The sequence below is a fragment of the Coloeus monedula genome, assembly GCF_965178545.1.
Source record: "Coloeus monedula genome assembly, chromosome: 5".
NCBI classification, from domain to species: Eukaryota; Metazoa; Chordata; class Aves; order Passeriformes; family Corvidae; genus Coloeus; species Coloeus monedula.
In genome coordinates, this window is record NC_138785.1 from 1,983,801 (window position 1) to 2,008,845 (window position 25,045).

General features: G+C 41.9%; 1 protein-coding gene across 2 annotated transcripts in view; it reads left to right on the plus strand.

The window, feature by feature from the left end:
* Positions 1-25,045, plus strand: part of ANK2 (ankyrin 2) — a gene marked incomplete at its 5' end in the record, with an annotated part of 129,831 nt that overhangs the window by 56,195 nt on the left and 48,591 nt on the right. For both annotated transcript variants that reach the window (XM_082282025.1, XM_082282026.1), the window contains 9 exons: positions 633-731; positions 1,291-1,389; positions 2,757-2,954; positions 3,940-4,038; positions 4,146-4,244; positions 6,826-6,924; positions 9,043-9,141; positions 14,143-14,215; positions 20,712-20,856. In XM_082282025.1, coding sequence (XP_082138151.1) covers positions 633-731; positions 1,291-1,389; positions 2,757-2,954; positions 3,940-4,038; positions 4,146-4,244; positions 6,826-6,924; positions 9,043-9,141; positions 14,143-14,215; positions 20,712-20,856 — 1,010 coding nt within the window. The remainder of the gene's footprint in view (positions 1-632; positions 732-1,290; positions 1,390-2,756; positions 2,955-3,939; positions 4,039-4,145; positions 4,245-6,825; positions 6,925-9,042; positions 9,142-14,142; positions 14,216-20,711; positions 20,857-25,045) is intronic.

Genomic DNA, 25,045 nt, shown 5'->3' on the forward strand with positions numbered 1-25,045 from the left:
AATAGGTCATTGCAGCTTCCCAAAAGTACTGCCAGGCAGCGGTGCAGCCTGCCACCTACTGTCGTACATCCATGAGCTTTCCTAACCAATTTTTCAATTAAAACAGGGAAAGAGAAGGGGTTTTTTTTAGCTTCAGTAAAACTTTGTGAATGTATGAATACACAAATCCAAGTACAAATAATTTTTCATCAAACCCTAATGGAGGAAGAGATTTGGAGTTTGGAGGCTTTTTTTGATGAATTTAGTTGGTGTTTCATTGTTACTGGCAATGACTGATGCATGAAATACTTTTAAAGCTGTCACCGTGGAACAAAAAAAGGTGAAGCTGATTTGGGGTGTAAATTTGAAGAAGTGCCTTCATTGCCCCCACGCAGTGTGTGTTGCTAGTGCAGTCTGTATCAGACAAATGTCTGCCAGCCTGACAGCACATACATAGGGAAGAATAATAAAAGGGAAAGTATTTTATTGTGTTTTGTGCTTCTCAAACTGCTTTCGAGAGAGGCTGCTCTTTCTAGGTTCAGCTATTGATTCTGAGGTAGAAGAATAAGTGCTTAACACATAGTTCTTAAGCAAGAGATGTCAGCATGACCTTTAACACACACGTCTGTGTTTTATCTCCTGGAATTTTTCAGAAGGGATTCACACCATTGCATGTGGCAGCCAAATATGGGAGCCTGGAAGTGGCAAAGCTCCTGCTGCAGCGTCGTGCCTGTCCTGATTCCGCTGGCAAGGTACTGCTGGGGAATAAAAAGTCAGACGTGTGTTGGATCCTTCCTTAAGGAAGAACTGTGTGAAATATGCACCCCAAGAGGGCTGCAGCTGCTTTTGCCCGGTGACTGTGGCTTTGTTGGGGTCATGTCTCCCCTGGGTGATGGCTGAGTGCTGCTACCCAGCATGTTGGGTTTGGGTCCATGGCAGGTGGGTGCTTGGCTGCTCTGAGGGCAAGTATCTCTCTGTGGCTCAGAAAGCAGCGGTTCCATCAAGCTACCTAAATTCCCAATGGATAAACACAGGAGCAAAGCCCAGGTTTTCCCTGCTTTGGTGTGATGGAAGCCTGCGGCTGCCACCCTGGTTGGCCTGGTACGCTGCTTCTCCCCGCTAACAGCCAGCTGCCTGCCATGGCCTTGCTGTCCATCTCCATTGCCCCCCCCATCCCCTCTGTCCCTTGCAGCCTCCTGGACCCTTCCATCCCAGCGCACCCCGGTCCCCTCCATCCCGTTTCCCTCCCGTTGCCGTTGCTCGCCCGCGCCCTCATCCCGTAACGCCCTAACGCCGTCCCCGCCCTTTCAGAACGGCCTCACGCCGCTGCACGTGGCGGCGCACTACGACAACCAGAAGGTGGCGCTGCTGCTGCTGGAGAAGGGCGCCTCGCCTCACGCGACCGCCAAGGTGAGCCCGCCCGCCCCGAGGGGAGCCTGGGGGGAGCTGGCCCCGACGGAGCCGCGGCGCAGCCGCCAGTCGCTTCACTAACGTGCAGCATTGGCACTGGCGTTAGAAATGTGTATTCCGACAAGGAGGATGGGGAATGAGCACAAGGGGAATTCATTCCAGGTTTTGGAGCAGTGCTGTGGTGTTAGTGCGTACGTGAGGGCAGCCCTGAGGAGACCCTGAGGGGCAGCCCTTACACTGAGGGGACTCAGTCCCACCAGAGTTTTAGTCACGGCTGGAAGTTACTTCGCTATTGTACAATGTTAGCAATGGCATTAGAAATTTCGTTCTGGGGTTAGGAGTGGTGGTGTGGTATCACTGTGCAGGTGAGGGGAGCTCTGAGGGGACACTGTGGAGCCCTGAGGGCACCCAGCCCTGTTAGAGCTTTGGTCACAGCTGGAAGTCACCTCACTATTTGTGCAATATTAGTAATGACTTTAGAAATGTGTATTCTGACCATGCACACTAATCATTCCAGCGGTAGGAGTGGTGGTATGCTATCGATGTGTAAAGCAAAAGCGGCTAAAAGGGGAAAATGGTGACCAGATGGGTGCAATACCAGAGAGTGTCCTGCTCTCTGCAAAGCTGCTGATCTACAGGCTTCCAGGAAACGTTCAAGGGTTGTATTGGGAATGTGGTTTCCACAGCAGTGCATGGAAAGCAGGGTAGTTTGGAAAACTCCCACTTAAAAAAACCCAACAAAACAACCACAGGCCAACTCAGCCAAGTACCCCCACAGGATCTGTGTGCTGGCACCCAGGATTTTTCTCTCACGATGTGTTATAAAGCAATTAGGAAGTTGTCTTACTGCCAGAAAATGCTATTCTATTGTGCTTAAATGGTTAATTCGATCACAAAAACATTCCACCCCATTGCTGTTTCTAGCCTGTGACTGGCACATGTATTAAAATTCCATATGCAAACACATCTCTACCCACATGCTCTGAAAAAGCATAATGTGATGAAAAGTGTGCACCCATCACTCATCATGGGGAATGTCACTCATCACTCAAAAGGGATTTTTGCAACACAGGTTGTACCAAATCTAGGTGTCAAACTCGAGATAGTTTGAAGGTATTGGTGGAACAGTCCTGCCCACCCTGGTGAGGGCTGGCTTTGATCTGGTTTAGGTGGCGAAAATAACAGACGGACAAAGCAACACAACAGCAGGGCCATGTGGGATGTGTCTGGCCTTGAAAATTTAATGAACTCTCATCTCTAATAGCAGGGGTAACATCAAATAATACTGTTTTATGGTGCCTGACTTCTTAGGCTTATATGGCTGTTGTGGTAACTTTATTTTCCTTTTGTTTCCTGGCTGGTGTCAGAATGGATATACGCCTCTGCATATTGCTGCCAAGAAAAACCAGATGCAGATAGCTACCACTCTGTTGAACTACGGGGCTGATACCAACATTTTGACCAAGCAAGGGGTCACCCCACTTCATTTGGCCTCCCAGGAAGGTCACACTGACATGGTGACTTTGCTTTTGGAGAAAGGATCCAACATCCATGTGGCAACAAAGGTAATTCACGTTTGGAGACAAAGTATTGTGGGTGGGAGTATCCAGTAAGATGCGACGTTTGTGTCCGTAACAACATGCACCAGAAACCTGAGAGCTACAGTCTGAAATAATTCAGTGTGCTTGCCAGCAGAGGCTCTTTTCCTAATGTTTTTATCCTTCAGCATTTTTTCTGAGTGAAGAAATATACATTCTCTGGCAAATAAGAAAACAACAGTATTACTGGAGTAGACTAAGAAAAATTCTATGGAAGACCTTTCCAATTTTTTTTAAATGATTGTGTATGACAGCTTTTTTATGGAAAACACGGTCATCAAAAAAAACCCCATTACTGTAAATCTTCATGGGTCGCTGGGTTTATCCAGGGATATATACAAATCTTATTTATGCAGGTGAAAAGCCTGCAGCTTTTGCTCATACAAGTCATGCTAGAAGGCTCAGGTCTCTCCTTGCGTGGAGTTAATATGTTCTGCTAATAGAAACAAGGTGATTTTCCTTCCTTATACAAAATTTGTTCAGGGCCTTGTTCACAGGAAAGCACTGCGCGTGATCACAGTGGGGCGTCAGGTAAAGGCTGCATCCTTTTCTCTGGCATTTGAATGGGATCTATTTCTGGAGTTAATGTCTTCATTCTGACTTGTGCCTGCTGTTGTCAAAGTTCCCCTTCCTGTCTGAGGAGTGGGAAGCACATTTTATTAATGGGCTTCTCAGCTTCCCAAATTACATTATTGTAGCAAATCTGAGCATTGATGCCTGAAAGTTGACCTCTATGGGTATGGTGATGTAATTGTTTTGGAGCTATTTGTCAGCTGGAACAGGAGCTATATTGACTGTACATTGTTTAAAAACACCACCCATACTCAGAAGCTATAGTTAGGATCTGTTCATGTTTTAAAGATGAAGAAGTGGGAAAGTAGATTTTATTCCTTACGTAAAGTAGGGTTTTATTCTTCTGTCTGTTTATTTACTTGTTATATTCCATCTTCAGGCTGGACTGACATCCTTACACCTTGCTGCTCAAGAGGATAAAGTGAATGTAGCCGAAATACTCACCAAACACGGTGCAAATCAGGATGCTCAGACAAAGGTAAATCATGGAGTGGCTTCTGTCTCCAGCATGCCGAAGGGTACTGCCCTTGTCCAAGGAATGTTCCACTGAGCTTGCAGTTTTACTTCTTTGTTCTTCTCCTGTAGCTTGGTTATACACCTTTAATTGTGGCCTGTCACTATGGAAACATCAAAATGGTGAATTTTCTCCTCAAGCACGGAGCAAATGTCAATGCTAAAACAAAGGTAAAGAATTTTCCATTGCTTTGCTTTTGCTATTTATTCTGAATGTGGTAACCCAGCACTCCTACATGACATAAGTGCTTTTTTCCTTGGGAGCTATAACTGTGGCATGGGAGGTGTCAATGTACGGTAGCTGTAATGGAATGCCTTGTCTCTGCTCCATCTCATGGTGTGGTGTTCAGGAAAGAAAAGCCAGATAGCTCTTTGGGTGTATGAAAAAATAACACAGACAATCCATTTCATTGGTTTTTCTTTTTCTTATTACTTGCAAACTAGCAAACACAAGTTTGTTCCTGATCTCATTTACACATGGTTTACACCAGTGTAATACCACTGTGCTGCCAAACTACTAAGTAAAAATTCAGACTCTTTGAGGGTGATGCCAGGTTCTCTCCAATATGCTGGGAGAAGAGTGGGAAGAATTACTGCTGTTCAGTGTGTGGGTGGGATGACTCTGGGAGAGGAAGTAGCTGTGGTAAGGCAATGTGGTTTACTCAAGAAGAGTTTGAGGTTTTCTGAGGGGAATCTGACCACTTAGACTGAAATGGGCCTGACTGCCAAAGTGTGAATAAAGCCCACTGACCTCAGCAGTTTCTCCTGGGATAAGCTGGTGGGCACACCAGCTGAATGCGATGCATTTTGTAGCAAGAGTTGTTTATCTTCTGAGAATGCAGAGAGAGGTTCTGGTGGCAGCAACAGTGTGTTGCATCCCAGAAATCACCATATCACCCTTACCAGAAAGAGAAGGCTAACTCAGCATCTGCAGGGCTCCAGCTTGGTTAAAGCTGACTTCAGGCAATTGCTGGCTACTGGCTTCAAGCTGGATGTCCTGGGACCGACAGGAAGCAGCCCACTGACAGTATTTTTTAAATTTCATCAAAATCTCTGGCTTGTAGTCTGCTGGTCCCTCTGGTCAGCTCCCATGTCCCCAGCTGGGACCTATGGGATGATTTGTTTCTCAAAGAAGCATTATTTTGTCACCGTGGTCACAGCTCAATGTGGTAAGAAACAGCCCAGTAAATAAATAAGAGACTCTAGCCGATCCCTCATGGGATCACCTAGAATCAATGGGCAGAACTCAGGGATTCAGAAAGGACAGGCAACACTACTGAACAAACAGCTGATGAGAATTAATAAAGCAGACACTAGCAGGATCCAAACTATGGCTGCCAAGACATTCAGCTGAGGTATTTGGAGGCTAACTCAAGGGACAGACAAAGTCATGTCTTTAGTATTAGGTCTCCCTTTGCGTTTAAAGGGCCACTGGGACAGATTGATTCCATTCACCCAGGTATTTTACTTATTTAGAATAGTTTCATTACAGTCAGCAAGTTTGTATGAGGAAGTAGTTCTCCAAAATCTCACACCTAGGGACCACTAAAAATACTGGCAATCTGTCAACTGGTGTTGTGGACTTAGTTTAAAGAATAAGTCCTGGATTCAAGACAGGCATATTGAAGAGTGAATAACCCCTATTGCAACTTGGGCCTTAACTAGAGAAAGCCTGCACAATGCTTTGTGCAAGGAACACACGAATTGTATTTTTGAAGGACTGCGCTAGTATTTAAGTAAAGATAGTGAATCTACTTGCCACTAGAACCTACAGTAGGTAGTAGTTCTTAGCAGGCCATGCACTCACTCTGTCATTATAAGAACTGTAACAGTTTTGAACTATCACTGTCTAATTAGCAGTGCAAAGCATTACTGGCATCTGTTTGTTTGCAGCAGAGATAACTCTCAGAGCACATTTTAAGAGCCTGCCCCAGGCCTTATGTAAGTGTACAATGAGATCAACCCAGGGTTTTCTTCCAGTTTCTTCTCTGCCTGCTTTTAAAGCCAATTGCAAATAATTTTGTAAATCAGTTGCCTGACTGGACTTATACAATACCATCTCAGATTAGGTAGTTTACGCACGTTTTGGTTATGTTTCTGTGTTGGGAGGCACGAGAAAAAATCACTGGAGCAGATGAGTAAATTGAACTAAGCACGTTTATTAATGCAGACACTATGTACGTGTTTCTAAGTGTAATTACAACTTGGTCCAGCCTTTTGGAGATAAAGTGAAGCTAAAATTGATTGACATTTGTAATAGGTATATGTTGTTAGCCTTTTAGGAAGCAAATAGGCTTTAATCACTGTTGTTAAAAATTATGTGTGTTTTTAATTGACTCAGATATTTTAAAGGCAAATCTTGGGGCCTCTGTTGAAAACTAGGATGTGAGAGGAAGAGCAATGTTCTGTGCCTCTCAGCTATAATTCTGTGCTCTCAGCATGCCCCTTTAACTTTGCTGTTCTTCATTGTACCTTCCTCTGATTTAGGAAATGGGGGCAAAAAGTGCTTTCATAGGTTTCTTTTATTGTGAGAGAGAGATGATTTTTGAATAAGAATGTTGTCTTCCTTTATATTTTCATTAATCTGGGCAAGGAGAATTATTATTACTGAAGGTTTATTATTTTTGGGTTGATGTCATAATTTATGTTTAAAATGTCTCAAAAGGAGCAGAAGGAAGCCAAGTGCAGTGTCTGATCTAATGATTGGTTCTTGTTCTTCGTTTGCTTTTGCTGTCACCACCGTGGATAACAGAATGGGTACACCCCTCTTCACCAGGCTGCTCAGCAAGGCCACACTCACATCATCAATGTTCTGCTGCAGCATGGGGCCAAGCCCAACGCCATCACCACTGTAAGTCTGACGTGTCACTGGGAACTTGTTTCCCTGGACAGTTCTTTACTTTCCCTCCTTAGGCTCAAGAGCAAGGCGTTGTTTTGATGAAAGTATTCCTCGTACAGCTGGTTGTCATATGTGGAAATGTAATTTCCTCTGCTTTTCCTTATCCTCTTAAGGTAGTTCACATCCGACCTAACTGTGCACTAAGCTAAACATGAGGCAGAGAAGCAGATACTGAGCTGCAGGATCAGGCTGGCCACAGCTGGCTGTGCCAGGCTCATTCAGTTTCCCTCTGCCTCAACACTTTTGTCTGGAAATTGATATCTCCAGAAGGAGTTTCCCATAAAAATGGAGGGCAGTTCGGAACTTTTTTTTTTTTTTTTTAAATTTAGACCCAAATTTCTGTCCTTCTATCCACTGGATTTGCTTCAGGTTCTTACTGAGTTCACTGAAGTTAATACCTCCTCAAAGACCGTCAATAGCTCCTGGCACAGCTCCGTCTCCGCAGTGAGCCAGGAATGCGACTGTCCTATGTCAAGTTGATGTTGTTATTAGTCACCTCTAATTGGGTAATCATTAGAACACCGCCAGAGTGTCCAAAACTCCTGTCATTCCCCAGAGTGGATCCGTTTTCCATGCGCATTTAGAGTGTGTGCACTTAAATCAGTACTGGCGCTGTGTTTGGTCCTGGAACAATTGCATGGAATAATGTTGTGTGAAAGTTATCCAGAATACCAGTTTGTGCACTTGATCATGAAGTGAGAGACCACTGTAGTCATCTTCTGGGGCTGTAGGTACTGTTTGGCGTGTTCAACTGGGAGTCTCTTGGCTTGATTTCAGTCCTCGTATTGGGGCTGTCATGCCCAAATCTAACCCAAGTCCAAGCAGCCTTAGGGATGTGTCTTCGCTGCACAGTTGGCTGCTTCCTCAGATACTCGATCTGTCCTTGTCCACACAGAGCAACCTCTGTCTTGAGATAAGAGAGAATTTCAACCTGAGACATCTGTCAGGGAGATATGGGAGTGGTGTATGAGCAGCTAATGTGCAAGTGACAAGTAACAGTCAAATTTTTTGTGCTGTGAAGGTGCTAATCTGTTCATTTTGTGCTGCTAATCCACAGACTCAGTGTTGCTTCAGGGTTGCTGAGCTAGACTAATACCGAAGAGTTTAAACTGTAGATAACTTAAGCCCTTGTTAAAGAAGAGAGAGCCTCAGGCTGATAACCCTGCCCGTGGTGCAGTGGGGTCACAAGAGAAATCATTTCTGTGCAAAGAGCAGTACAGTGACAGTTCATGATTCCTCAGGAGGGACAGCATGTTGTCCCTTGCTTCAGTGCAAAATAGCATGGAAAAATTCTGTGTAGAACTCTTTACAAAGAACCACAGAACACATTCCTTGCTCCCCTCCCCAGGCTGAGTGACATGGGAACTCTGGACTGCCAGTGTTCCAGGAGATGAAATGGGGATAAATAGGCCTAAACTCTTGCTAAATTATTTTAATGTCCATTTGATGAATGACATGTCTTCATATTCTCAACATTCGAACTGCAAATAAGTGTATTTAAATGGAGCTATAATTCCTCACTCCCAAGCCTTTTGTGGTTTGTATTTGTTAAATCATTAGCTTTTGTGAACTGTTAGTGGAGATACATTTTTGTTGTATGAAGGAATAGGAGTATATGGGTACAACACAGCTGTAATTTTTTATTCCCCAGGTAAGGAATTGTACCTGGGAAAGGTGTAACAGTTTCAACTGGGAGTGAAACTGTAAGAGGTTAAAATACTTTTTATTTTTTAAAAGTGTATTTCTGCAAAATAAACCCCAAACTTCTGCAGGCGAGACAGGCTGTATAGTGGAATGTGAGCCCTGAAGGGTTAAACCATACAGCGCTGTAGTATTTGGAATTGCTGGCAGATGTAAGTGTGTTGTGTTACCATGGTAATTTGGGCTATAGTCTTAAAGAAGTTACAAAGACGGAGTCAGATGTAACGGTAAAAAAGCCGTGATTTTCCTAGGCTGTGCCTTGTTTTGGATGGAAATGCTGGCTCATGCAGCGTGGAGAGTGATCTCATTGGTTCACATCACAATCCTCCCTCTCTCTCAGTGCGCTCTCCCCCTCTCTCTTCCCTTCAGAATGGTAACACAGCCTTAGCCATCGCCAGGCGCCTGGGATACATCTCCGTGGTCGATACGCTGAAGGTTGTAACAGAGGAGATCACCACCACCACAACTGTGAGTTGCACATGCATTCAAATGTTGCTCTTCTTTACTCAGTGTTGTCTTTTTGCTCTTCCCTCAGGCTCTCCATGCATCTCTTTGCTTTTCTGTTTTGTTTGAGGGGGTTTTAGCTCGCGCCCCCCCCCCCCCCCCCACCCCGTATTTTTGCTACAGTGCTTTCAGTATATCTTATAAGCATGTGGAAGTGTGTGCAAGGCAGCAGGCTCCCCTGAGCTAGGGAACAAAATCTGTGTGCATACCGATGGAAAACAACAATTCAGAGTAAAACTTGTTTCTAGACCTGGGTCTGAGCTGCAAACCCAGACTTTTCCAGAAGTTTGTGCATTGTTGTTTAGATCCTGCCCTGTTTCTCTTTACACTTCTCCTTTCCCATCTGGCCTTACATCTCCATGCTTTTGACACCTCCTGAGGCTCAATCCTTGCAGCATCTCTACGTTGGGACTGTACCAGCCGTGGCCTGGAGCCAAACCTAGTGAGGCTCACTGAATGGCTGTGAATCACATCCATCATCTTCTTACTCAAGTCACTTCCAGTTCAAACAGATCCTGTTTTCCAAAATGCAGAGGAATGTTTCCGTACAGGCTCAGTCCTCTCAGTGCTCCACACTCTTGGAGTCTGTATTTTGGCGTCAGGGTTCATGACTGGTGTGTGCTCAGCATCAGCAAGGTGGTTTAAGCCAGGAAAAGTGGATCTGTTGGTACACCCAGGGAGGGGAAGGTTTTCCCTTCTTGCACTTTTACCTCCCATCTAGAAATGTCATACCAGGTCAGAAGGGAGAACATTAGAAAAAGCACATAATTAAAGGAATTAGGTTAATTTAAATCTTGGTTACTGCATTTATCTTGAAACACTGCTGTAAGGTCATGCTTTTTCATTTTATTTTAATTTTTTTTTAATGCAAGATTAGCGTTCTAGAAAATCCATTTGCTCTAGATGACATTTAGGAGCTCAGAGCTGTAAAAATCCACAGATTGTTAAAAAGATGCTGCTGTTCAGTCATGGAGAGGGTTAGAAGTAGAGAAGAAATCCAGAATCTCTTGCAAAGAAATGGAAAAATAATTTTGGTTTTGTTGCTTGCTGACAGCAAATCCCACTTGATATGAACCAAGGAAGATGCAATAAAGATAACTTGGCAAAAGGTTGCAAATAGAGTGAGTCATAATTTATTAATGACCTGCAAAGATCAGGCTGAGTCAGGTTTGGAGAAGGAATTCCAGTGTAATTCCAGAAGTCTCTTAATAAGGACTGTGTGTTTCTGTTGTTATTACTTCATGTTCTTGTTTAATCATATAGCACATCACACATATATGTGCATAAACATGTATTGTATCTAATCAGAAATTTAGGACAATAAAACCTAGGGAAATTGTTTTGAGAAACTTTAGCTCTTATATTTTTAAGCTTCACAGGACACCTTTGTCACGTCTTCTGTGCTGTGTCCTGGTACATGTTTATAATTTATTGTTTGATAACAGCAGTAACTTGCTTTCTCATTTACACTGTGTTTCACTGTGCAAACTTGTACCTTGTCTCACATAAGTGTTATATCTTTGAAATAATAGGAATTGTGCTATGAAAAGACACCTGGGAGTTATTTACTTTGGATAAATATTTCTTTAAACACTGAGGATTAATCTTTTTTCCTACCGGCTAACTCATTCCTGGGGTTTAGGACTGAATCAAGTACTGAAGCTTACTTGCAGAGCTGACCTTTAATGCTTGCACATAAGAGAAATCTGAAATCCTCATCTGTGTCTGCATACTTTAAAAGTCAGGTGGGAGCCCTCGATAAACTCAGCAGATTCTCCAGCTATGACTTCATCTAACCCTTGTACCTTAGGGATATATGGAATGGTGGTGTTTGCAGTGGGGGATGTTGATGAAACGTGATTTAGAACAAGTCCTGAAAAGGAGGGGTAAGTAGCAGGCGCTCTCTGCGGTCAGGTTCTCCAGATGGTAAGGTTGATGTTGCCAAACGTAAGCGCAGCATTGAGCCCTGAGAGAAGGTGCTGTCACCATAGCTACCTCCTTCTCTGAGGCTGGGCTGAGCCCTGCACTGAGGATATTACACAGCCCGATGCTTGATTGATATTCAAGTCACTGGCACTTGAGATGAGGAAAAGATCTCCAGTGCCAAAGCCTTTCTTTGCTCTAACTTGGAACAAATCTTCCTCTTACTTGCATTAGTGCTGTTACTAGTGGAGCCACATGAGTATAAAGCAATAGATAGAATAAAGTGCACTTTTTTTACTGAAAGATTAGAGAGCAATGGGAAATAAATCAGAACAAACTGGACTTTCGGGGGTTTGCTGTGCAATTAAGTTTGGGGCCATTTATACAAACAAGCATAGTCTTCCTGTGGTCGGATGAATATATGAGGAGCTTTCTGGTTGTTTATAGTATGCTGCTGTGTGAGTAAGTCATTGCTGAAAGCACATTTGGGTTTATATACCTGAATTATATATCTGAATTATTCTATGCCACCTGATGAAAATCTGGCCTTACAATGGAAGGTTCAAATACAGAAGCCTTAAGTAAACTCCATAATGAAATTCTCAGTGGTACTAAACAGTAGGGAGTTTAAGAAACACACTGAGCAGTTTTCCATGTGGGCCATTCGTGGGGCTAGATACGGATTTTAAATTTCGAGAGTATTTGATGTGCCTATCAATTAAAAAAAATCTAATATCACATTGAAAGTTCCTTTAAAAGCATTAATTCCCAGCAGAAGTTGTGTGGATTAGAATTAATGTAGAATTAATGATTAAGTAGAATTAAGAATTAAGTAGAATTAACGATTCTTGCTGAGTTCCGTGTTCCAAAGATGGCATTAAAGAGGTTTTGTTCTTCTGTAATGTGCCTGTGCGCACACACACTTTGGAATCTCTTTTCCACGCTTTGTTTTGATTGTTAAATTATGTAGTAATTTTTTTCTTACTGATGCAAAGTCAGTAAACCAATAAAGCATCCTTGCTTCCCTGTAAATAGATAATAATGTCTGCAAGCCTTAGAGACCAGGGTGTTTTTCTCTGGGGGCCTGTAAAAACCTAAGTAACTAATAGATGGCTGTAATGGTCAATAAACCTTGGTGGCCTAGGTAATAGAAAAGTGGACAGTGATCCTCTCTACCTGCAGCTTGTGCTTTAACTTAGTTGATTGTTGAACTTATTTGTTAATTCTGGTGTTGAAGAGACAAAGTCAGTGCCACCTGAATGACAGCGCCTCCCCATCTGTCATCGCTGGCCTTGTCACCCCATTGCTGCCTGACATTTCTATCCCAGGAAAGCCGTGGGAATACGGGGGAAAAGTCAGTCATAGTGGTGGGGGCATTTGCTGAATAGAAACTAATTTGCAATCCCGAACATGTGTTCTGCTGCAACAGAAATAATTAGTTGTTTTTACTCATGGGAAGAGTGAATTTAGGAGCCTAATTGGGATTACCAGTTGAGGCAAAGGGCATTGTTCTTTCCCTGTACCTCAGGAGCGTAAACTGGAACTGCTGTCACAGTTAAATAGATTTCAGAAATGTAAAGCAGACTTTTCAAACAAATTTCCAAAGTAATTACACGGTCGGCAACTTAGTTATTTATCAAAGTGCAGTATTTTACAATAAGCAAGAATGCTGGCTTTGTCACTTTGTTAGAAACAGAGAAGTACGTAACAGGATCAGGAAATAACTAGAAAGTTTTTTGCAACAAAAGCTGCTATTGACTTCGCTGCTTGATATCAGCAGGCATTTTCCCAAAACACTATTGCATAAGTGACTCAGGGTTTGGCTGATTTAATTATCCCTCACATGAAATGCTTTCACTCCTTTGCATGTATGTTAATTTATGCACAATAGACGGTATCTGCAGCAGGGAGTGAGCCCTGCCTCAGAGGGGGTTTCTCAGGGGAGACACGTGGCCTCCTGGCACTCCTCTCCATGTCAGAGGGGCACCTGTGCTCCCACACATCCTTAAGGGCCGTGTGCCAGCTGCCCTTGCAGCTCCCCAGCTCGGCTAGGTGGAGCCAGGGAAATCGGTGCTTTTTGGTTTTGGCTAAGGCACTTCTGATCACTGCTCCTTTTGAAGCCCTTGGCATTTTGTCCCCTGTATCGTAACACACCGAAGAGTTCCCTGCAGGCAACTTTTTTCCATCTCGCACTTCCTACAGTTTCTCTCATGATGTTCATCTCCTTCTCCAATCCGAATCTGGATGCTGAAAGGATGTCCCCGTTCTTGATCCAGCACCCCTGGACATTTGTGTCCTCCCAGAAGTCATTTATGAAGATAAAATTATATTTAAAAAAAAACTTCCAGTGTTTTCCTGCTCTGTGCTCTGATATTTAACCAGAATCCTCCCACTATTCCTCAGTCCATACTTGCCTTGCTTCACAATATTTTAAGCTCTTAGGTGCACAAAATGTTTAAAAATCTTCAAACAACTTTTTTTTTCTCTGATGTGTATGTGCTTTGTGGGAATACACGTGATTTATGAAAAGGATATCATTAATATGCACTGCAGTCACCTTTTTCTGGAGACAGGGGAGACATGTTTCAAGTGATCTGTGTAAATCCTTCACATCTTTTTTTAGTTTAGGAATTTCACATCATTCATAACTTCATTTCTAAATGCTTTACAATTTAATAATTTCCATATGCCACATACAACTTTCTGAAGCTCTTCTGTAGACATTACCTAATTCATTTTAAAATTGTCTTGGAAACATTGAGCTGAATTGTTCTACATGCACCATTTATAAATGAATTTTATTCCTCTGACCAGCTCATTATCTCATGTTTTTGTACTTTTCTGCCAGAAGAAATGTTACCTTATGCAGCACTGAGAATAGGAGCTTCTGGAAGAAAGATGAAAATGAAAGCTAGGGGAAGGGGAAACAGGTTATGAAATGCCTCAGCACAATCCCACTGCTGTCTCTGTTGAAAATAACCCTGCTGTAAACTTTGCTCCTCTGTTTGGTGTTTAATTTGAGGACTGATTTTGTCTTTGCAGACTATAACAGAGAAGCACAAGCTAAATGTACCCGAGACAATGACTGAGGTCCTGGATGTGTCAGATGAAGAAGGTGAGCGATTTTTGGTAAATTCCTCTTCCATATCACCTATGTAACCTGTTTCATAGGGTCAAGAAGGTGCTTGAGTACTCTGACATCTTCCTTTTGCTGTGCTTGAAATGAAGTTCTTTTTTTAATGATGTAATCATTATGGTATTTGCATAAAGATGCCAAAATTTGACACAAAACAAAGTCCTGAACTCCTACATCTTTTTCAGAAAAAGCTTATCCGAACCAAATTGGCAAATGGGAACATTTCCCAATGGGTTTTAAAATTTCAGTGTAGAGCTGTCACAAAGCTGGCTTTGACCCTCCCATAAAGAAATCCAAACAGTAATTTTTTTGGATCTGTGCCACCTGTATCAGATACAAATATCTAGGAATTTTGCCTAATTGGAAACATTTGTGTAAGAAGATGCATAAGGTGTGGAGGGTGAGGAGAACACTCCCTTGAGGGAGCTTTTGGCACATGGGACTCAAGGAGACACATGGCATGATAAAAAGTAACAAGATGCTTGTAAGTTTGGTACTTGGGTTTCAGAGGCCTTTGCATGTACAGACAGAAGATGTGTGTTGTACTACTTAGCTGCATCCCAAGAAGATTTCTGTGAACTTCTGGGAGGATTGATAAAGTATCATACTTTTATACGGCTCAGAATCACAGAAATGGCCTAAAACTATCCCTTTCTAAGAGTTTGCAGTGACGACTTGGAAATTTCAGTCACAACAGTAGTAATAAATACAAACACATTTGGAAGGATTTTCTGTGTTCCTTTTTACACTTGGCAGTGTTAATATTACAATATGCTATGTGTGCGATTTTATGGTGGTGGTTATTATTTCATGCAAATAATTTGTTGAGTGAGTAATTTCCAGAAAGTCCTGGGAATTTGGAAACTCGGGTTACAGGGTTGGTGTTGTTCTTTACAAAGAACACAGATGCACTTGTGGTTCTAAATGGTGCACGAAGTTAATGGCATTCATTAATTACAAGTTCTTGTATTGCTTTTAGAAATGGGATTTATGCTGATAAATGAGTTATGCTCTTGAGAAAATATGATGCTTAGGCTCCAGATGCAACATTTTGTTTTAAAATGCAAAAGCAAACAAGTGTGATTCACAGCCAATTACTTTGTGCTGCATCATGACCAGTGATATTATTTTGTTTTCTCTGATTAAGAAACATTCAACTGCTTGTGTAATTATTATGTTGAATTGCCTTTAAATTGCTTTTGCCTTACGTTCACCTTTTTGAGTTTTCTCCTAATCTTTTGATCTACCATTGAATCATCTTTAAATCCACAAAGCCTAGTATGTCTTCCTGCTTCTACAGGATTAATCCAGGGTGTTCCTTGTTCTCAAACCAATTTGTGTGTTGTACAGCCTTTAAACACTCTGATGATGAACCCTTCAGTGATGGGGAAGCATATAGTGGCACGGGTGCTGTTAGCAGGAGTTCATGGAGTAAGACCTACAGACTTTCTCTTTTTGTTTAACTCAGACTGGTTTATTTTTTGTGTTGAAACAACACAAATTTGCATAATCTGGGTGCCTAACACTACTCCCCTCTGTTACTTTTGAAGTGTGGCTGAGTGTGTGTTTCCTGCAAGGTGGGAGGAAGAAGGGAAGCCAGAAAATCTCAGATTTATTACCTGTATCTTGAGTATGTTGGCAGAACTTGAAGGGGCTGTCCTGCATGACTAATGCTCTCCAGTGCTTTGAATTAGCATTCACTGCAAGAACTCCTAATGTGGATGGTGCTTGTCACAGCAACTTAAAACAGCTTGGGACAGGAAGGCTGCAAAACTTTTTAAATGAAGAGGATGAACCTTTCAGTGGTGGTGTAGCTTTAGAAGAGGCTAGCAGTAAGGTTTTGGTGATGCTGTGTTCTTTCAAGTGACACAGTATGTTCTGAACTAAATCGATGTGCCGCTGCAAACCTGCCAGCTGTATTTATATAATTACCAAGTTGAACACGAGAGTACTTGAGCAAAGAAGTATTTCAGGTCCCATTGTGGAGCATATTCATCACTGGTAATAAGTATTTTGCATTTTGCTTGGAAGATAGTTATATTGCATAATTGTCTGCTGTCTTGTTGTTAATGTAGTATTTGTATTCCTAAAATCCAGGCTTAGCAATGTGAAATAAAAGACAAATATCTATCAAATAGCTTGGTATGGAAGGTCCTGCTCTGTGTAGGCTATTTTAAAATTTCTTGAATGGACCAAGAGCCCCACTAATTCTTCTTCAATTTTCATGCAGCATTTTTTTTGTTTATCCACTGAATTATTATTCAGAATTCTTTACCTTTTATGGTACCTGCAAAACCAAATCTCTTTTGAACAGAATCGCATTGTATTTTTTATTTAAATTGGCATTTGATCCCCATTCATGGGTATTGCACTACAGACTCCCATAGGCAGAGCTGTTAAGTGGTGTGGTTTGTGCAACATGTACCTCTGCCAGCAGCAATGCTCGGTGTGGATAAAGTTGCACTAAAAACCCTGTACATTTTTATCATTTTATCTGCCTTGCCTGTACTGCTGCAAAGTTCAGTTGCTTTAAAGGTGCCACTGCAAAAGAACCATTTTGAACCTGAGGGATCCTTAGAGCAGTAAAGAGAAATTACTGCAAAACATCTTGTGAAATGCATTTAAGTGATGTCTGCAGAATTAATGAAGTTGAGCACAGGCAAGTATTTTTGTTAGGGTTGAGTCCAGCAGAAGAGCTGCACAAACCAACAATCGTTGAGATTGTTTGTCTTTGAGACTTCCATGGGAGGTAGTGCAGTAAGTGTAGTACTGTAGAGAGATAATACAACCAGTAAAACAGATTGTTCAAGAGCTCTCATTTGTTTCTTTTTGAGTCTCCTCATCACCAGTTAATTTTCAAAAGTTGTAGTTTCACTGTCTGTTTGAGACCAAGTTCTGGCTGCTGCAGAAGTTGTCAAGCTCTAACCATGCTTCCCCACATCCTCAATCCTGGCAGCACAAATGTTTCATCATGTGGTGACCCATCCTGGAGAACTGATCTGTCTGAAAATGAATCTCTTTGTTTGTCCTGATGAGTTATTTTCCAGACAGACAACTTTTGCAGGCAGAAGGGACTAGAAAGGCTGAAGTCGAGGGTGAAACACCACTGTCAGGAGCAGCATGGCCTGAGATGGCAGCCAGGAAAGTCTGTTCACACCAAGCTGTAATTAGTGCTGACACTGCAATTGCAGAGAAGGGATAAACAAAGGTTGTCATGTGCAGTGTTTGTGGACAAGGTGTTGTATCTGTGAGCTACTGCATTGTTTCAGGACTATTGGATTCCAGAAAGCAGTTCATAGCTGATCCTATATCTGGCTGCATCACATTTCTGATTAGAAACAAAAACCCCCACAGTGCTTAAATACAACAGTGAATTTCCTGACTGCCCCCACACATGGCCTTGGAGTGGCTAATGCTGCTGGATATGTATGAGAAATGAGCAGCTAGGTCTGGGCAGAATCCACTGCTGTTGTACATGCACTTAATTCCTCTGAAGAAGCACCTGAATTAGTGGGAAAACTTAATTTCTTTAATTAAAACTGGAAGTTGAAGTTGCAGCCAGGAATTGTTCTTGGTTAGACTTAAGTTGCTGTTGCTGCACATTGAAACACAGTAAATTTAGAATAGCATGGCTGAATTAATTCACCCTCTAAATAAAGCACTTTATAACCAGTAGTATAAAATGTAGCCCCAGGATGTTGATTTACAGAAGTAAAGCTTCCATGGCTTAGGGATGTAGGGATAGTTTGATCTTTTATTTTTTCTTACCTAGGTCCAACATAACTTCCTAAATACCACAGTAGCCACCTGTCAAGTACTGGAATTCATTTTGTGACAGGTTAATATTCAAGAAAACAAAATCAAGGACCTAGAGGTCCTTGAGAGTCAAAGTACGCTTCTGTTTTTTGAGATTTGCTTCACCTTCTGCCATTCTGTGAGTGGTGCCCTAAGCTCCCAATAGCTGACATGATGATTGATTTTAAGTCCTGTATCAGTATCTGAAACCACACGTGAAATCTTGCTTTACTGTCTGGGTAAAAATAAAGAAAGTTAAAGCATTAGCCAAACTGTAATCCAGGGAAGCTTCAAGTGTGGGCCACTAAATAGAGGATTGACTTAGGGAAGTGAAGGTGTCCAAACAAAGTGTCAGAGAAACTCTGCAGTTATGGAATATATATTCCATAAAAATTGTTATTGCCGTGGTCGTCCTTTCTCCATCTGCAGCACTTCTGTGGTGAGCTTTAGACTTATCTGCATGCTGCAGAGAAAGCAATAACTTTGGCAAACTCATATAACTGTATCTGGCTTTAAAAATAGCTATTAAAAGCAATTTCTGGCAGTTTAACACAGCCCCCTTTTCTTTACTGTTTTATTGTAAAATTTTGTCTATACTTTATCTGTGTTTTGTGAGAAACAATTCCAGAGCAGTTCTCTTACAGCAGTTTTATTTTGCAATTTTGCAAATTCATAGATGGCCACTGCAAACCATGGAGCATCAGTGTCAAGGGTTATATTTGTCACAAAGTGGTTAGTAAGTGGTGGAAATGTTCCTGGCAATAATTTGATGGGGAATGAGATGGCAGACGGATTGTTTCTGGCATGATGAAAAAGGGCAGTTCCTGTATCGCCACAGAGCAACCATCTGGTAAGATCTGCTGTGTCAGGAAGCCCTAGGTCAGCTGAACATGCAGTCATTTAGACTTAACTACCTATTTTTTCTCTTCATCTGCTGGGAGGCACTGCGTGTTTGGGGTGTTCATCTCAGGAAGGGAAGCTGGAAGGGCACAGGGGCTTGGCGGGGAGCTCCCTCAGACCTCGCCTGCTATTGCGAGATATCTGTGCATGGTCTGGTTACTGTTTGCAGATGTCCCATCAGATCAAACGCTGCGACTTAGCCCCGCTATTGACAACTCTCAGATGAGAGGCCAAAGCTGAAATCAGAGGAGACTTTGGATTTGGGGTGTTTTTGGGGTTTTTTTTTGAAGGTTGTGGGTGTGATGAAAGTGGTGAAGATTTTGCCTTTGTTTCTATTATAAATGGAATGTCTGGCATGATTATAATTATCTAGTTTATTTGAAATATAACTTGAAATTCCTTTTACTGTTTGATTAACAGCATTGGCTTATTATCTTCCAAGTTTTCACTAAGCCCTGTGCTTTTTAATGTGACATTCCCAGGAAACAGGAGGCATCATCTGTCACAAGACAGGAAACATGAAATGATTAAATGCATTTTATTGTTTTCTGTGAAACTGTGCCCAGTTTCTCCCTCTTAATGTGGGCAGACGGAATTTTCAAGAGTTTTTGTTGTTATACTGAAAAGATTCAAGGCTCATTTTTACACATAGTATTTGTGTATGCATAAAAACCATACCCCCCCCCCCAAAGTTTACTTAGTTTTAGATTAAAAATAATAAATTATTTATTTCTTAGCTGAAACTTCAAGCTAGAAAAAACAGCTTGATTTGTTTTGTGAAAACAAGTATCAAGATGAGCTTCAGTTTGCCCACACTGCCTAGAAAATGAGAAGGGTTGAAGCTCTTGGTGGCCTGGGGTCAAGTTGTGTGGCTCTGTGGGTCATACCAAGCCTCTGGCAGGCTCATACAGCGCTAATTTACCAGCAGGAAAAGGACTGAAATATCCAGGCAAAAACTGTGGAGAGGAAGCGTCTTGCAAGTGGGAATGAAAAGAAACATCTACATGTTGCTTGGCAATGGAATGTGTTTTGTTATTCTGCTGGGGAAAAGCAAACTGTGACTTCATATAGACAGAATTTCCTGGGGAAAAGAATTTTGGACCAAAAAAAAAAAAAGGATTAAATTTCATTATTCAGAGCATATGCGTAAAGGTTACTGTGTCAGATAACCCACGATCCTTCATTATGGATTATGATCATTCCCATCGATGCAAGTGAGCTTATTTCCAGTTTCTGGATGTTGTCATGTCCTAGAAATACGAATTTTGTTGCTGATCACAGAAAGATGTTGGAATATGGGTGACAGAGCCTCATATGATGTGGAGTTTGGATAGTAGAGTTTAAATTAGCCATTGCAACTATAAGGCCTAAGGCTACAGAAAACATGTTTTCATCTGAAAACATGTAGATTACAGTCAAATAATATTTAGCCATAAACTGTCAGGCTGGGATACAGTGTAGCTGTGTCCAGAAAGCTGAAATGGATTACGGAGCAGAAAGACCACGCTTTAGAGCATAGCAAAGAAACGTGCCCCTTGCCAGTGTGTGCAACAGCAAAAAATGTATGAAATCGAATTGATTAATTGCCTTGATTTAAATTTTATTTTCTAAAGTATCTTGCTTGATGTGCCAGTTTCATTAAATGCATTGCTTGTGGTTTGCAGTGTTTCCTGAGTGGAAAAGGCCTTCCTGTTCATTGTGCCATGCAGCTGTTAGATCCTGACATGCCAATGGAATCAAACGCGTGTGCGCGCTTATCCCTTGTGTGGTTGATTTACAGGTGATGACACAATGACAGGAGATGGAGGGGAGTACCTTAGGCCAGAAGACCTCCGGGAGCTGGGAGATGACTCTTTGCCAAGCAGCCAGTTCTTAGATGGAATGAACTACCTGAGGTACAGCTTGGAAGGAGGACGCTCGGACAGGTATTTGCTCGGATACATAACTTTTGTCATGACAATTCTGCGCTTGTTTTGCTATAAGTGTGTGAAATCCCTTTGCAGGGTCTCTCTGCTTGGGGTGCACTGGTCAGCATTTGTTTACTCAGTGTGTCAGAAGGGCAGTCACCACTTTGCAGGAGGAAGGTGTGGTCGTCTTCATCTTCTGCTGTCACGAGTCAGGGGATGGGTGGACAGGGCTTTGAGCATCAGGTGAGCTGACTTTTTGGAGTGGTTTACTGGCTCAAGATATCAGGAGAAGAGCAATGAACTTGGTCACTCTGCACTGGATTGGCAGTGAGTATATTGTCAGCAAGCACATCCACTCTTTCTGATTGCTCATGACTGAATTAGCAGGAAAGAGAATAATTGTCCTTCTACTGACACAACTGTAATAATAGTAAAACAGAAACATTTCTGTGTTCAGTCCAGACAACGTACTGATTTGCTTATATCTTAACAAGTTGAACTTAAGCCTAGATGTCTTTGTGGAGTAATAATGTCTGTAGCTTTGATTTAATTTTTTAAAAAATTTTTTTTTTTTTTTGGAGAGTGTCATTATAGTCTACAAAAAATATGGAGTTCCCTTCCCAAAAGGAGAGCCTTCATTAGTGAGCATAAGTGTATAGGCTCAAGCAGGCAGATTAACCCCCACTGTTCTAGTTCAGAATAGCAACCCAGGCATTCCTGGGTGTAATCGGCACCGTCTCCAGACTCACTGCCTTTAGAACTGGGGTACACTAAAGGGAATAAAAGACAAAAAGTTGAAATCTTGGCAACAGAATTTTGAAGCTGCCTCATTTTCCAGTCTTGGTCATTATTCTGGCAGTGTTTCCGAAGCTCAGTGGAATCAGTAGGATCCGTTCTGTTTACTTGAGTAGGCTGTGAATTGCTTCTGGAACAAAAGATGTCAGGAAACAGTTTGGTTTGCCTCACAGCATGTGTAAATCCCATCATTCAGGTCCTACAAGCCTGGAGTCTCTGTTGGTTTTTAGTTCCAGTGAGTCCACTGAGAACAAAGTGACTATGTGGCTTTTTAACTCTCAGAGGAAGTTTATGAACTACATCAGAATGCCTAAAATCAAAGGCTTTTATTCTTTCAATGGTAACAAAGTTGGGGAGTTTTTTAGATTTGAAGATGTTGTCTACAAATGATTGCGGGCAAGCGTTAAGCTCCCATTTAGAATATTTTAGTGTTTAAATCTTGTCAGTGGATTTCAGTAGATTCTCGCTGACATGTCACTGATGTGGTTTATTTTGTGTTGTATGAAAATTATTTCAAATCCTGTATCAAACAAAATTATATTGAAATGAAGCAAAATTCTAAAGGGAGAAATCAAGAAAGAAGGACGTGTTTTCTAATTCCATGGTCTCATCTTCTGTCACCTAAAGGTTACTGATTTTAAGAACTTTCACAGAGACTGCTTCATTTGTTTTGCATTTCCTTTAAATGTGATTTTCACTGCATTATAATGACTTTGGTTTTTCAGGAAATTCAGTAAAGCAAGTCTAGACTCATGTAATTTTATGCATTAAACAATTTGATTTAAAAACATGTATTTTTCATTTGTAACCATCTCCCCTATTTATTTTATTTCTCTCTCCCCTTCATTTTTTTCTTTTCCATATGCTTTCATTAGCATCATGCCCAGGTAGGTATTGCATAGCATGAACACCTGTTGTCTCTATCTCCTCCTGTGGCACCTGTCGCTGTTCATCCACTTTGAAGGCCTGCTGTATGCAGAAAGCTGAGTTGGAGAACCAAAGGAATGGTGCTGCTGTTGAGAAACATTTTCAAGGTTGATTTATAGTTTTCAGTGACACCAGGGTTTTTTCTCAGCTTCTGAAAGAACATATGTAAATACACACATGTAAACAAGAGATTTGTTCAACTGGACTAGAGCTTGTTAGGTCTCTGTCTAGGCTGGGAAGTGAGTGTGCACTGCAAGTCCCTCAGTCAAGCAGATTAGAAACTTGGGGATGCTGCTCCTAGTTTCTCGATACCACCAGGGCCCTACTCAGGGCTTAGAGGTGGGTGATATGGGCCTGTGCACACAGGCAAGACACACTGTTATGTTCAGGAACTTTGCAGCATTCATGGGTTCCACAGTTCTGTCTCTGGGGCTGAGTGCTATTGGCCCCACAGCTCTTCAGACTTCAGATTTATCAACCACATTTGAGAAGAATGTCCATTTGGATGTTGGTCTTGTGTCTGATTTAGGTAAGTTTTTTGTATTTAGTAGGATTCTTGAATACTTATGACAGTAATAAACAGTAAATTCCATGTTTAGTCTGTAAGTGGACTGTCATTTCAATCAGTACCTTTATTCCTAAGTCTGAGCAGCACAGACCTTTTAACTCCTGGCTTGCTCTTCATTGAGCTGATCCAGTGCTCCACTGTTAAATTGAGCGTAGCAGGAAATTTAAATTTGTAACTACCTGCAGACCTCAGTCATGTATGCCTACCCTGTCTGCAGATAAAGCCCATCCCCTGATGTATTTATGAGAGCTTATGTATGGATACTACACAGTGAATAGCACTGGGCTACTCATAGGGGTGGTAGTAGCGGTGAGGATGGACAGAATTACCCTGAGGATAACCAGCCAAATGCAGTTCAGACTTCCCTTCATTTGATATCTATCCAGGACATGGTGTTAGCTCAATAGCAGAACCTACAGCTTGGATGATGACTCATGAGCATTGCATGGCTCAGCTGTGGGTGAGGTGTGCTGGAGGTGTCAAACATGGAAATGAACACAGGATAATGATGGCAAATGGGGTCTGCTACTGGGGCTCATTCTTCAACCAAAGAAAAAAAGTTCATTTTTGGCTTGCTTTTTTCTCAAGGCTTTCTGAAGGCTGATGGTCGTGTAATGCCTACCTTCACTTCCAGTTTTGTACAATCCCCCTGGAATGCTGTACAGGCCATTGGTATAAGCCAATGATCAATGGCATTGATTATTCTTCAATGTCATGTATTTCTAATAAAAATAAGATAAACATTTGCGCCTACAAATGGATTCAAAAAATACTGAGTGAATGTAGCTATTGTGAAAAAAGGCTGTGGTCTGAATCAGATGGTATTTGATAAGCACTTAAAGCATTTGAAACTCATGTCTGTAATGAATGCATGACTTTTATTGCTAACTGCTGAAAATGAATTATCCCTTAAAACTCTGTGTGCCTGGATAAACGGCCTATTGTTCTGATCCAGCATGTTAGTCATTATGAGCACTACTCACAGATGTGTAAGCCAGGAACGCAGAACTGCTTCCTTCAGTGATGGGTATGATATTCCTCAAGGTCTACATCAACATCACAGAGTACACACATAACAAGTGAAGGTGGATGATCTGTTTTTAAAAATCACTGTTGTCATACCTCAGCTAGTGAATATTGAAAGGACAAAACTTATGCTATTTGGTAGCAGAAACCCCATTTACCTGAATATGTCCTTCTGTGGTGTCTTACTTGTTGGTTTTTTTTGCTTTTTGCTGGTGGATACTGCAGTTACATTCTGAGCCAGTGCTTGGAAGCAGCTTATTTACTGCCTTGCACCTCTCATTGCTACAGCAACCGCTGCTCTGTAGAGCTGTGTGTGCTTACAGTGAGATCAGTGCTCACATTGGGGCTGTCTCCCTGCAGATGCTGTTGGCATTCAGAGGACGATTCTGTTTTACACAGGAGCTTGCAGCTGGCCGCATTTCACCTTGCTGTGTGTACCTTCCAGGGGACAGTGTCAGGCTTACTTAGAGCTTGAGGGGAGAGGGTAGGTCCTAATGAAGCTTCAGAAAGAGCCTTTCCAGCTTTTCTTCGGGCGGTAGCATTCTGGTTTTCCATAGTGGTTTGCTTGTGTGATGCAGCAGAGAACTTCTCCAAAGAGCCTTACTTAATGGAAATGAATGCTCCTTATTAGAAGGAAACCATCATGCCACAAAGCCAAATCTGAAGTATTTGTGAGTATAAAATAAACTGCCATCTAGATTAATCTCTAGGTTCTGCATTTGGAAGCAAATTTGTGGCCCGTGGTCAGACAGGTGGCACTACACAGGCGTGTGAAGCTGTGTTTCCCCTGACTGTGCTCTGCTCCCCCTGGAAGCTGCATGGTGTTGCTAATAGCACGCTTTTCTCATTCTCCCACTCGATCTGTCATGACACCTTTGCAACATCCTGTGT